The following is a 12,582-nucleotide window of genomic DNA, read 5'->3' on the forward strand; positions in this document are numbered from 1 at the left end:
CAAACTCCTAACTCTAAACCTAACCCTAATCTTTACTCTAACCTTACCATTAACCAGTATTTAGCCCTTGGGGTAATTGCCCTCTGGGGGTAATTGCCCGGTTACGCCCTCTTGAGATGTTGTTTCTATTTCTTTATTCGACTAAGATATTGTACAGTATCAAAGAAATATACAGTATGAAGAAATGGAGGATTGCCCTGTCAGCCTTTTTTCTACATAATACAACTTCTTCCATTGGGTCTCAAATTTACCATACAAAGTATTAACACTACATATGCAAACATGAAAGAAAAGGAAATAACTCCATGAAAACATTTGCATCTAAAAGACAAGGAGAGTGTCATCCATAAATGGAAGACCTTGCATCCCTGGCAATATTGAAGTAAGTCACGCCAAAGGTGACCAAGTGTACCTATCCTTCAAGGGCCTAGTATTGCTGTTTTACTCTGTTGTTGTGATAGATGGATGGAGCAGAAGGCATATGAAAATGACCTGGACGTCAGCTTCGTGAATGTGACTGAGGAGCAAGGCTGCCTAGGTCTGGCCGGTCCATCGTCCCGTGACATTCTGGCTTCCCTGACCGATGCAGACGTGAGCGAGGAAGGGTTCAAGTTCATGACGGCCAAGAATATAGTGATCGGTGGTGTCAAGTGCATGGCACTGAGAATCACATATACAGGTGGGCATGCTGTTTTGGTTGAGTATCGGTCAAATGGTGACCAGTTGTCATATGTGACTCGAGCTACCCAAATGCCACGAAATGCATTAGGAATAATGGGATATTTTCAAAAGGATTCTTGCAAACTTTTGCAGTCATTAGAAGTTTATTTTTGTCTCAGGTCTACCTTTGCTATCCTGTTAAAATGAAGTAAAATCAGAGGCTGCAAATTAATTTTCAAACTTTTTAACACATGGGAACTACCTCTATCACCATGATAATACTGTGAGAGAAAAATCAGGTGCTCAACACAGCATGATTTGCTTAGACAAAGCTTTGCTTGTAATGTACATTTTTGCATATTATGGAGTGTGTTTGTCCGCTTTGAGAATCTCTGGTGGATTAATTTTTATTGGTTGATATTTGGGGAATTGGAGTTGTTTGAAATCATTGGTCTTTGTCTAAAACAGACTAGTTATGCATCTGCCTGCCTTGTTAGAACAAGCCAAAGATTTCATGCTGTCTAGCTTCCCTGTTGGTTTACTGAAGTCTTGATAGATCTAAAATTGGAATTTGTAACTGAAGCTTGGAAATTTTAAATGTTTATCATGAATTTCCTCGAAAATGGACAATGCCATCTTTAAAGCATCCAGGGAGACACATTTTGTTTATTCAGTATATTTCGTTGTTACTTAATCTTAGGTGAGCTTGGCTGGGAAATCTACCATGCCCGCTCAGACACGGCAGACTTGTACAAGGCCCTGCTAACTGCAGGAGAGGAATACGGCATCGGTGACTTTGGGACATATGTCATGAATGTACTGCGGATTGAGAAGGGCTTCCGTGCCTGGGGTGCAGAGGTAAATGGAGGTTTGTTAGGTTAGGGTCTTGGTGCACGAAAAACACAAGTTACAGTGCTGCTGCAGTAGAGAGCTTTGGACAGAACTCACGGAATAGGTCCTGTGTGTGCAGTGTCGTGTGAGGACCTTTGACCTTTGAATGTACAATGATATGAACTGATATGAATAATATGATATTCAGTAGTTATGATAAGAAAAACAAGGTACAGTTCGACCTCGATTATCCGGCCATGTCGGGACCGGCGCTCATCCGGATAAGCAAATTGGCCGGATATGGGAGCCACAATGTTAATGTTTATACATATGTAGCTGCCGTCCCAGTGCACTGGCAGCTAGGCAGGTAGCGTTCCCGGCAACGGTGGTGTAATCTATGCTAGCCTGCGCAAAATTGTAGTCCCTTCTTCACAAAAATAAAGTATATCTTTATGTGAAAATCATACATGTTTTACCTCATTGGATATTTAGAAACCTATCATGCACATCTTATGAAATTAGTGAAATAGATCCATGAAAGTCACTTTTTTCTTTCTCAATTTTTGGATGGAAAAAGAAAAGTCCTTCACTGCGTGAACGCGTCAGGATAATAGAGATTTCCGGTTAAAAGGAGGCCGGATAATCGAGGTCGAACTGTAGTCAAATTCAAAGCAAAGGAGCTGGTTTTTCCAAGTGAGCTTGTCACAAATATCACCAGTTCGAGGTAAAATTGAATTGCACATTCAAAGCAGCATTTGGAAACACATCAAAGTATTGAAAACACAAAATGTACTTTCAAGTAATAGTCAGACAGAAAAGAAAAGGACTTCAAAGTTCTGTTTTTATTAAAAGCTAGCACCCATTCAACATCTACACAATGACCATGTTCATGTTTTGAAGAGAGCTCTTTTAAGTAAAGAGAAGAGTAAAGGTGTATCCATTATCTTTCATCACAACATTCCAGTCTCAAGTATCCTGTCCCTGAATTTTGCTCGTATTTTACATGTGTTTTTACTTGTGGAAAAGTGAGCAAAGTCAATGGGATTCCATTGGGATTTGAACCCGAGACCTCCGGATTGCTATACCGGTGCTCTACCGACCGAGCTATAGAAAGCCCTAGTACAGTGTTCGTCCCAGAAACCCTTAATTCTCAATGCTCGGGTGGTCAGAAGCTATAGCAGTGTGTTTGTGTGTGACACACACGCACACACTTGAACCTGGCATAAACCCGAAGGATAATTCAACTTGGGAATAAATGCGAGGGATCACCGAAGTGATGTACACGTAGCTTTTTTAGTTTGTAACATATTGTGACATATTGGCTGTTGTGTATAGCAAAAAGTGTAAAAACAAGGAATAAACAAACCCAAACCCTAGATTTATAGAAGAATTGTAAGGGATGACTTTCTTTACCGCCCCACCTATAGTTGTCAATTTGTTTCAGCAGTTGGGTTTGAAGGATTGCTGTGTGGAGTTAACCCACCTTTTAAACAAACTGGCAGAAATGGGTCATGAGAGAGGGGATACACCCCATCTTTGGGATGGACCTTTTACAAAATTCTGGATCAAAGTCTCAATTTTGAAGCTTTCTTGGAAATTTATTGCTGAGGTAGTTAAATGAAGACCAAAGTCACTGAGAACAGACAGGAACAGGCCAGACAAGAACATACAAAAACATTCCACCTTCCACACTAGCAATCATGACAGTCTATTGAAGGATGTCCCAAGTGTGCACAATAACAGTCCTCTTAGGCCCGAATTCACGGAGGTGGTACAAATGAAACCATGGTTTTAAACCATGGACAAAAACCATGAAGCGCCAAGTGTCGCACAGCATATTTCGCTACGAAATTGGTTATTTCATCAACAAAATGACCGTTTCGTTAACGAAATTATCATTTCGTAGACGAAATATTCATTTACGCGTAGTTACAAAATTTTGTCATTTCTTTACAAAATAATCATTTCATCGACGAAATGACTGATTTCGTAACAAAATATTCCATGCGACACTTGGCGCTCCATGGTTTTTGTTTTCATTTGCACCACCTTCATGAATTCAGACCTTATGGTTTGGAGAAGCCAGGAAACAAAGAAATCTTGTTTCAGGTTTTTGGGGACTTGATGAAAGAATTGCTGGCTTCAACATACAAATAACTCGTTATATATCATGGTGTAAAACCCCTGTGTGCCACATTATTCTAAGATAGCAAAACAGTCATACTTCGGGACAAAATTCTGTTTTTCTTTTTCTTTTTTGAAGTCTGTGTAATTTGTATAGACATTTGTCACCCCAGACATGCAATGAGCAATGTCTAGGGTAGAAAATGCCAAGCTTTGCTTTGTTTGTAAAATTGTACGGCAAATTTCTGATTGCTTTCCTTGCAAAATATCCAGCAGCTACATTATTGTATGAAAGGCATGACATTTGCCAACAAAACAGTGATAGAAACCTAGAATTTATGATTTGCTTTGGATGGGTGTGAGCATTTGAGCAGAATCTGCGAAGTTGGCATGCCGTTGACTGTGTAAAGCGTGCGAACGTGGCACATAGAGAGTTAATGTCTTTCTGTTCAATGTGGTGAGGCAGTGAGTTTGATATACAGTACAGTAAACCTCGGATTAGTCGACGTCGAGTGAGTCGAAAATCACTTAACTCGAAGCAAAATAAAAAGTCCTGATTTTTCCCTATGTATTTTCTCTAAGAAATATTTGGATAAGCCGAAGTACGAGAGTCGAATTTCGGCTGTGTCGAAGTAAAACCTTCAGTCCCTTTTGTACAAAACACACGTAATTTACATCACTTGAGCTGAAGAAGATTTGTCTGGCATTCTCATTACATTTTCGAGAACAAAAAAATCGGCATGTCGCAGAACCCCGTCCCCTGACCTGCTGCAGGTAAGCATGCACGCTCGCCGTACCGCTCCGCACGCATGTCGAATACATACACATGTATACATGTATACACACAGCACATCGATCCATACTTTATCCATACACACAGCACATCCATACTTGGTCAACCAATCGCTGCTTTAATATTTTAGTGACAGGCCAAGTGGGCGGAGCTTGTTTGTGCGTGCCCGGCTGGCTGTATAGTTTTGTTCAATGGAGGTGGGATGGGCCTGGGAGAGTGTTTGTCTCAGGGTAGGTTGACAGAGATGGCTACCTATGTTGCACCATAGACATAGCACATGCACATTGCCACATTAGCATGCACATTGCCACATTAGCGCAGACATTCTCAGAACTACGTTTAACTACTAGTATTGATACAAATTCCATGTTCAATTTAGAACAAAATAAGAACATTATCTTCAAGAACAGACAAATTTGAATGCAAACACACACACGCACGCACACACACACACAAACATGCATGCAAATGTACTATAATACATGTACATATAAACTGTGAGTCGAAAAAAAATCGACTCTCGCGAGAGTCGAAGTTCACTTAAGTCGACGCATTTTTGACAGTCCCGAGAGCTTCGACTCCTGCGAGGTTTACTGTATGTACCTTATTAAACGGCAAGATATTTGTACACCCTCCTTCCCCAGATGTTGGTTGACAACAACCCAATTGAGGCAGGCCTTTCCCCATTCGTCAAGATGAAGAAAGAAGCCAACTTTATTGGGAAAGATGCGGTTCGCAAGATCAAGAAGGAGGGTCTAAGTAGAAAGGTCACACTTTTGAAGGTTGATGCCGAGGACGTTGACCCGGAAGGAAACGAAACCATTTGGCAAGATGGGAAGGTGAGGTTTCAGTAGATTCTTTTATATTATCATCTTCCAACCTAAAATCACAAATGATATGAAAAGAGAGGAAGATTTTGCACTAATTAATTCTTTTATTGATCTATTTTATTTATTCATTCTTCTTTCATTATTCTACCGTATGTCCCCCCCCCCCAAATAATTACAAAGGGACCCTCTGCAATGATAACTTTAAAAATAGTGAATCAATTCAAATACAATTTCAGGTTATGAAACTATAACTTACAACCCACGTCTTGCAGAAAACCCCATCCAATTTGCTTCAGTGGTCAAAGAGGAATAAGCATTTTTGTAGAGCATGTCAGGAATCCCTTCCCTCCAAGTTCTGTCCGTTGTGTTCACACATTAATATGAAGTTCCAAGAGCATCCAAGTGCTAAACTTGGAAGAATCACATCCACGACATGCTTCACAATGATTTACATTACTCTGTGACCACTTAACGAAATTGAATGGGGTTTTCTGCAAACTAAAGATGTTAGACCCTGAAATAGTATATAGACAGTTTAATCATATTGGAAGTTATCAATGCAAAAATCCGATTGTATTTTTTTTTTTTTTGGACATACTGTAAACTGGGCCAAGATCAGTGCACTTCACTTTTTATGATTTGGCTAAGTAGCATATTTCTGTACACAATGTAATATCTCCAAAATTTGCATTTTTATGCTAGTGCTACCTGCATTCACAACAGCATCATGTTCTCTTTTATGATAGTGTTTCTGACAATTTTTTGATGTAGCAATGAATGGTAAGGCACATATCAGTTTCTGTTGTTCAGCTCAAGTGTTACAGGAGGATGATGTCACAGCTGGAATATGAATAAAGATGATCTGGAGGATTTTTATTAGAGGTGGGGCTTACAAGGGAGCCGGGAAAAAAAATAGTGAAAAAAAAAATGTTAACAATTTATGATGCGTAGTGTCATGAAGTATTTAGTGATTTTGTTCTGTACAGACCAAAATGCATCAATAGATGACAACATATACTTGGATTGCAGAGACAGATAGCAAAGAAGTGTTGTAGGATGATTTGCAGCCTCTAGAAACCAATCTGGACCAGCCCTTTGGCAATTCACATAACATTGCAGATACTGTAAATCTTATTACATTGCTGCTAAAGATCTAGTGAAATGCAGGCTGCAAAGTTGATTCAAAATGGTGGCTAAAGTATTGCCTTGATATTGGGATCAACGGAAAGTTTCTGGTCGCTGGCCTGACACTGCAGTGATGTGCCAAAGCAACCAAGATCATTTTATTTTCTCACCAGGTCATAGGGAACACCACATCCGGCTGCTTCAGCTACCACTTGGACCAACCCATTGCATATGCCTACCTCCCCATGCATCTACAGGAAGCAGGGTCAAAGGTTGAGGTGGAATTGCTGGGCAAGAAGTGGCCAGCAACAGTCATGAAAGAACCTCTCGTGTTGACTGAGCCTGCTCGCAGGAAAACAGGAGTGCTCGAGGCCAGGGGATGATTTATGGACGTTTCTTTCAACTTCTGTGTTTTTACCTTACAATCAACTCAATGTGAGCTACATATAACTTGATTGCAGAACTGAATGATTATGAAATATGTTGTATTTCTTCTGGAGTATTTGTTGCCTTATAAGATGAGACACATGAAATAATGTACAGTACTGACAATCTGAAACATAGAGTGAACAGGAAGGTGGCATTCAAGTAATCATGTGTTTGGACAGTAATTCAGTGCACTTTGATTCGAATTGAATGACTCAAAGTTACTTTTCGGAGAGATTTTTTTCTTCCCTTTGCTGAATATCATCTTCAACATTCCTGGCTGCCGTAGAGTAAGAGCAAAAAAGGGAGGCTGGTAAGATTTGTCCTGCGATGCTTTGGACTTCGTCAAATCAGTGAAAGTACGGAGAGTAAAGCTGGGATGAATTGGAGGGATCAGTGATGAATGAGACACATCAGATAAAAGTAGTGTATGTAGTATTGATTCTCTATCAAATACCTATGTTTTTTAAAGGCTGTTGTGTTGGGGTTAACCGTTTCACTTTCAAGTCGTGTCACATATGTGATACATGCATCTGATGTCATATTGCTTTTGCTTTTTGCTGGCTGGCTCACACTATACCATCTTTTGTGGTCGTCTTCTACAAGGTGTATATGATAAACTCTGGGGGTGTTTCTTCTTTTCTTTTGCTGAAGTTTGGTGCTCTTTATGACAAGGAAAATGGAGGATGTATTGCTTACATGTGATTTGCTGCATTTGAGACTCTGTAGTAGCTAGCATGATGGTACATTGTGTGAACTCGTGTAATATCATTATTTGTGATGATGTATATCAGGGCTCCACACTTCTGTCAAACACAATATTTTTGCGGCATGAAATTTTCAGGAATTGGAGCTAAATGCCCTTATCACGGCATGAAATTTTTGCGAGTTGCCTCTGACATTTAATGCATATACACACTAGACAAGAACTATTGCGTGCATTTAAGTTTCGCAAATCTTGGTACTCGCGAAATTTGCGAAATTTAAATGTATACGAACATTCCTTCTTTTACAGTAACCCATTTTTTCTACTGGTCCGACCTAGGTACTAGGTACCCAGTTTTTTGCATTTTTTATTGGTCTATTCGTAAAAAATTTACTCATCCGACAGTGATTTTTACTGGCCAGGGACTGTCGGACCAGTGCCAGTGTGCAGCATTGTGTATATTTTAATCGAAGAACTGGAAATAAACTCCCAAGAAGTGGCATTTTGCCAGTAATCAGTTGGCATCCTCGAACAAGTTAAGATTCTGTTGAAGGAACATCCCTTATAGTGAGTAAGATTGCGCAGAGTCTTTGCAAAGGTCCAGTGCTTGAAAGGCAACTTGGAATCCTGCAAGGGGCCCGGTCTCCTGTGTGTAACAAGTTGTAGAGGAGGCCTCCTTTTTGGTTGAGTGTGGGTCCCTCCACTCATTCCCAGATGACCTCTTTGATACCATGCTCAAACCATCTGGATTCCTTGTCTAGAATTATCATGCCCTTGGTATCGAATGGATGTTAGCTTGAGTTTATATGGGTATAGAGCTCTGAGTCGATGGTTCGTACAAGCCCTTAGAGATTTCTGAGTCTCCCCAACTTAGAAATTATACATAAAGGGCTGTTCCTTCTACAGGATCTCCATTTTCCCATGGAAGCGAATTGGTAATTGTGGAAACTTCACTTGAAATGAGTTTATTTTCAATTCTTCGATTTGAATAGACATCATTATCTACTTATCTACTACTAGACAAATGAGAGGACCTTACATCAATTAATCATCATCGCCACAAACTTTGGTGTGTGCCTGTCTCTACTGCCTCATATTTAAGGTAAATTTGTTGTAAGTGTCAGACATTTTATAGAGGGTGACCTGCATTGGTGAGAACACACAAAATGATCCATAGCTGGGTCTAAAAACTATTGAGGGAGGCAATGTGCCTCAAGGTGAATTCAAGGGACTTTAAACTTGCCCAAAATAACATTTCAAACATCAAATGTTTGTACATGTTTTATCATATTAGTTAGTCTAGTTATTTTTAACTTGATTTTCTGTGTTTGGATCATAACCACTTTTGCTGCATCTGTAGTAAACTCACATCTTAAGATGTCTTTGCACATAGCATAGAAATCTGAATATGTCAGTGCAAAAAAAATCTTCAGGAAAATGTTTGATTTTTCTTTTTTTTTTAACCTAGCAACTATCATGCATCTTGGCTTCACAACCTATTGTGTGATTATACTATATTTTGAAATATTGAGAATATGTATATTGCTTCTTTTTTTTTTTTTTTTAAGCATGATAGGTTTTGTACACTTATATTCCTTGTTGAAAATGGATAAAGGAAATGAAATGAAATGTTATTGTGAATACTTTTTTTGCTCTGTCACATTAACTCACTGAGGACGCTGATTTGCTTTAACATGCATTCCCATAGACATCTGCCCAAGTACACCAGTGTATACTTGGGGCTAGTCTCTAGTGGGTTAATGTTGCAGGGGCGGATCCAGGAATTTTGTAAGGGGGGGGGGGGCGCAACTAATATTTCTAGTGCCACTTCCCGGTTTCATTTCATTCTTTTTCTTTTTATTTCTTTTGTTTTTAATGATAAATAAAGGGGGGCGTGCGCCTCTTGTGCCCCCCTCTGGATCCGCCACTGTGTTGTAACAAAGATTTGTATATGTAGCCTTCATTTTTTTTTTTAATTCCCTGAATTTCTTTGTTTTGTGGCAGCAGTGCATTTTATCTTTACAAGATGCTATTCTGCAATAACTAGTATTGATTTATTGCCAAATTGTATATTGACAGAAGTGAACACATTTGATCTATGCTGCAGTATGCCAAGGACTTGGACAAATTCTGCCTTTCTCTATGAGCAGTCAGGAAGCCAAATGGCTGCAAAGCATCTTTACTTTTTCAGGAGTATTTTTTATGTCTATAATTATTTCCCAAAGGGTGTAGTTTCATGTTGCTATCAGTCCATCTCATCCACAGTGACAACTTATCATGCTTTTAAATCCCTTCATCCCCCCAAAAGGGGAAAAAATGTTCATTAAAGTGTTGTTAAAACACAGATCTCATGTGCCTGCAGGAATGATGATGTTTTGTTGTAAAATGTTGCTTCCCATATGCATAAGGAATGTGTGAAATAATGTTGTGATAACACAATTTCAGTTTGGGAATTTAAAAAATGTGAAGAATTAGCCAAAAAAGTTGGCCAACAGTACTACAGTCTCAGAACATACCTGATCGTGGTTGCTACGTATTTGTTTTTATAATTCATTATCAATAATTGACAAATCGGGCAATAGGAGTATTCACCAATCTTTGCACTAGACTGAATCGCATGGAGGTTGTTGATAAATATGATTGTTTGGACATGATCGGTCATCACGTAACATTCTACCTGATCCCCACAATTCTAAATGGGGAGAGCTCTTCTGGACTAAAAGTTGTAAACTACATGTAGGATTGAAATTATTCTACACATTTAATCTCAAAACAGTCCGAAACAACTCATCATCCTGGCGAATCTATCAACCAAGTTTAGTGTCTTGGTAAACACTTTGGATGCATGTATAATGCAAGCAAATTCCAAATGATGGAAGATGAATTTTGAGCCTTTCTGGGAACTATGTTTTGGGTATAAGCAGTTGGCCAAGGATATGCTGCATGAGATGCTGGGTGGTTGTTCAGTTGATGGACGTAATGCATTATCCAACTCCTGGTCATACACTGTACCATGTGTATTACATTTTCTTAATAGGACCGGCCCAATTTGTTTCTTCATGCAACCTAACTACACGGTAGCAAGCTAGGAAGCTAAGACATTTTATTATGCAAATAAAGATCAAAACATTCCATGCTCTCTGTCTTGGACTTTGTAGCTGATAGTCAGCACATAATATTACAGTGCCTCAAGCAGAGCTTTCAAGTCTCTCCGAATTTAAATGTAAGATTCTGAATATCTCATGATTATGTCCTAACTAGAAAATCATCAAAAAAACAGAACTTCCAGATTTTGGAATTATCTTCTATTCAAATACACTTATACTGTAATACAAGTATCTCAGTAATCATGTTTGGAACTGCCCTGATTTGGATGGATGTGTGAATGTTGGCAGCTCTGTCAATTCTCTGTCTTTAGGCAAAGCTTGTAGGCATGATATTTCGTTGGCTCGCCAAAGAATGGAAGGAGCTGACTTAGTATCTCTATCTTATCTCTCATGGAGTGTCGTTGGATGTCAACAGCCTCATTTCCTTTGTCTTCCCCCAAAATGAATAAGTCAAACCAATAGGCTTGTTCATTTATGCTCAAAGTATGTCACCCTACCTCCTTTAGAAGCTTGTGACATGCTGTTTAACAGTTCATACCAAATAAATGGTTTTGTGGTATGAATCCAGTTTGCGAGAATTCTTTGTTACTATGTTTGTCGAGATGCGTGAAAGCTTTGTAGTCGGAATGAATAGCAAAACACAACAGTAATTCTGTAGCATTATTATTTTGATTAAACTGCCTATTGCATAATACAAGTGCAGTTATAATACCAAAAGGCATATAGACATGCATTAAATTTTATTACGTTCCTGAACTTGTTTATTTGTTCTTGGCGTTTGTTCATTTATTCATTATCACACATATAGTGAATCTGTGCATAAATTGCAGTCATGGAAGAGGTTGATTCGCATAGTGTATAATAGTATTAGTGGGATAAATACCGGTACATGGACACATATTCAGTGTTTTTTTATTATTATCAAGATGAGATAATTTAAATTTTGCTTCTCTCCTATGGCTTGAAAAGAAATGTTTGCATATGATTTCTTCAGTTATTATTATATCTAGTGACTTTGTGTGTCCATGTGATGTGTATTTGATGCAATAATCCCATATGGATGCTCATGGAGGAACCCATATAGAGATGCTGGTAGGCCAGGTGGTATACTAGTATTGGAAGAGTGCAACAAGGTGTTAAAGGGGAAAATCCAGTCCAAATAAAAGTTAGTCTGATAAGAAGGAATTAGATATGAGTTAAACAGTAAAATTTTGATCAAAATCGGGTGAAAATTATAAAGGAAGTTATGACATTTTTAAGTTTCGCTAATTTTTCAGGAAACAGTTCTTGAATAGTCAGTATGAATATGCAAATAGCAAAATGAGCATGTCATCCCCTCACAGCTTGCCATATATTTTGTACATAAAATTTTGAAATTTCCTGGGTTTTTTTTTTATTCAAACGCAATTATGCCTGAGGCTCAAATCCTAGTACAATGTATATCTAACTAATCACTATTCCGAAGTTATTCAACCAGGAATGATATTATGTTTCAGACTTAAATGACAGAAGCATTGAATTTTCATCATTTTTTTTTTTTTTTTTGTATATGATAAATGGAAAATTGCTCACTCCTTTGTATATTCATATCCACTGTTCAAGAACTGTTTTGCAGAAATTAGCAAACCCTCAAAATGTCATAACTTCCTTATTTTTCATCCGATTTAAGTCAAATTTTTATCCTTGAACTCATAGATTTTACTCTCTTTTTTCAATTAAATTACCTTGTATTTGGACTGGATTTCCCCTTTAAAATGGCAAATTATTTTATGTACATGTGCAGTGTATATATTCCTACACCAACTCACAATGTTCAAACATTCACAAATGATCACTCAAGTATAGATGCCTACAGTATGTTTGGAACAATTGTATGACTGATCAGGAGAGTGATTTAAAAGTAAATACAAATTTTATTACTGTACCTGGATGAACAACTTGTTAATCAACAACTGACTTTTAGAAAGTCCAGACATATGA

General features: G+C 38.3%; 1 protein-coding gene across 1 annotated transcript in view; it reads left to right on the plus strand.

The window, feature by feature from the left end:
• The window catches only part of LOC140230445 (dimethylglycine dehydrogenase, mitochondrial-like), a 49,075-nt gene extending 41,812 nt beyond the window's left edge, over positions 1–7,263 (plus strand). Inside the window, exons 11-14 of the mRNA XM_072310600.1 lie at positions 462–679; positions 1,361–1,518; positions 5,053–5,247; positions 6,537–7,263. Coding sequence (XP_072166701.1) covers positions 462–679; positions 1,361–1,518; positions 5,053–5,247; positions 6,537–6,746 — 781 coding nt within the window. The 3' untranslated portion in view covers positions 6,747–7,263. The remainder of the gene's footprint in view (positions 1–461; positions 680–1,360; positions 1,519–5,052; positions 5,248–6,536) is intronic.
• The last annotated feature ends 5,319 nt before the right edge of the window (positions 7,264–12,582 follow it).

The sequence above is a fragment of the Diadema setosum genome, chromosome 7 (assembly GCF_964275005.1).
Source record: "Diadema setosum chromosome 7, eeDiaSeto1, whole genome shotgun sequence".
NCBI classification, from domain to species: Eukaryota; Metazoa; Echinodermata; class Echinoidea; order Diadematoida; family Diadematidae; genus Diadema; species Diadema setosum.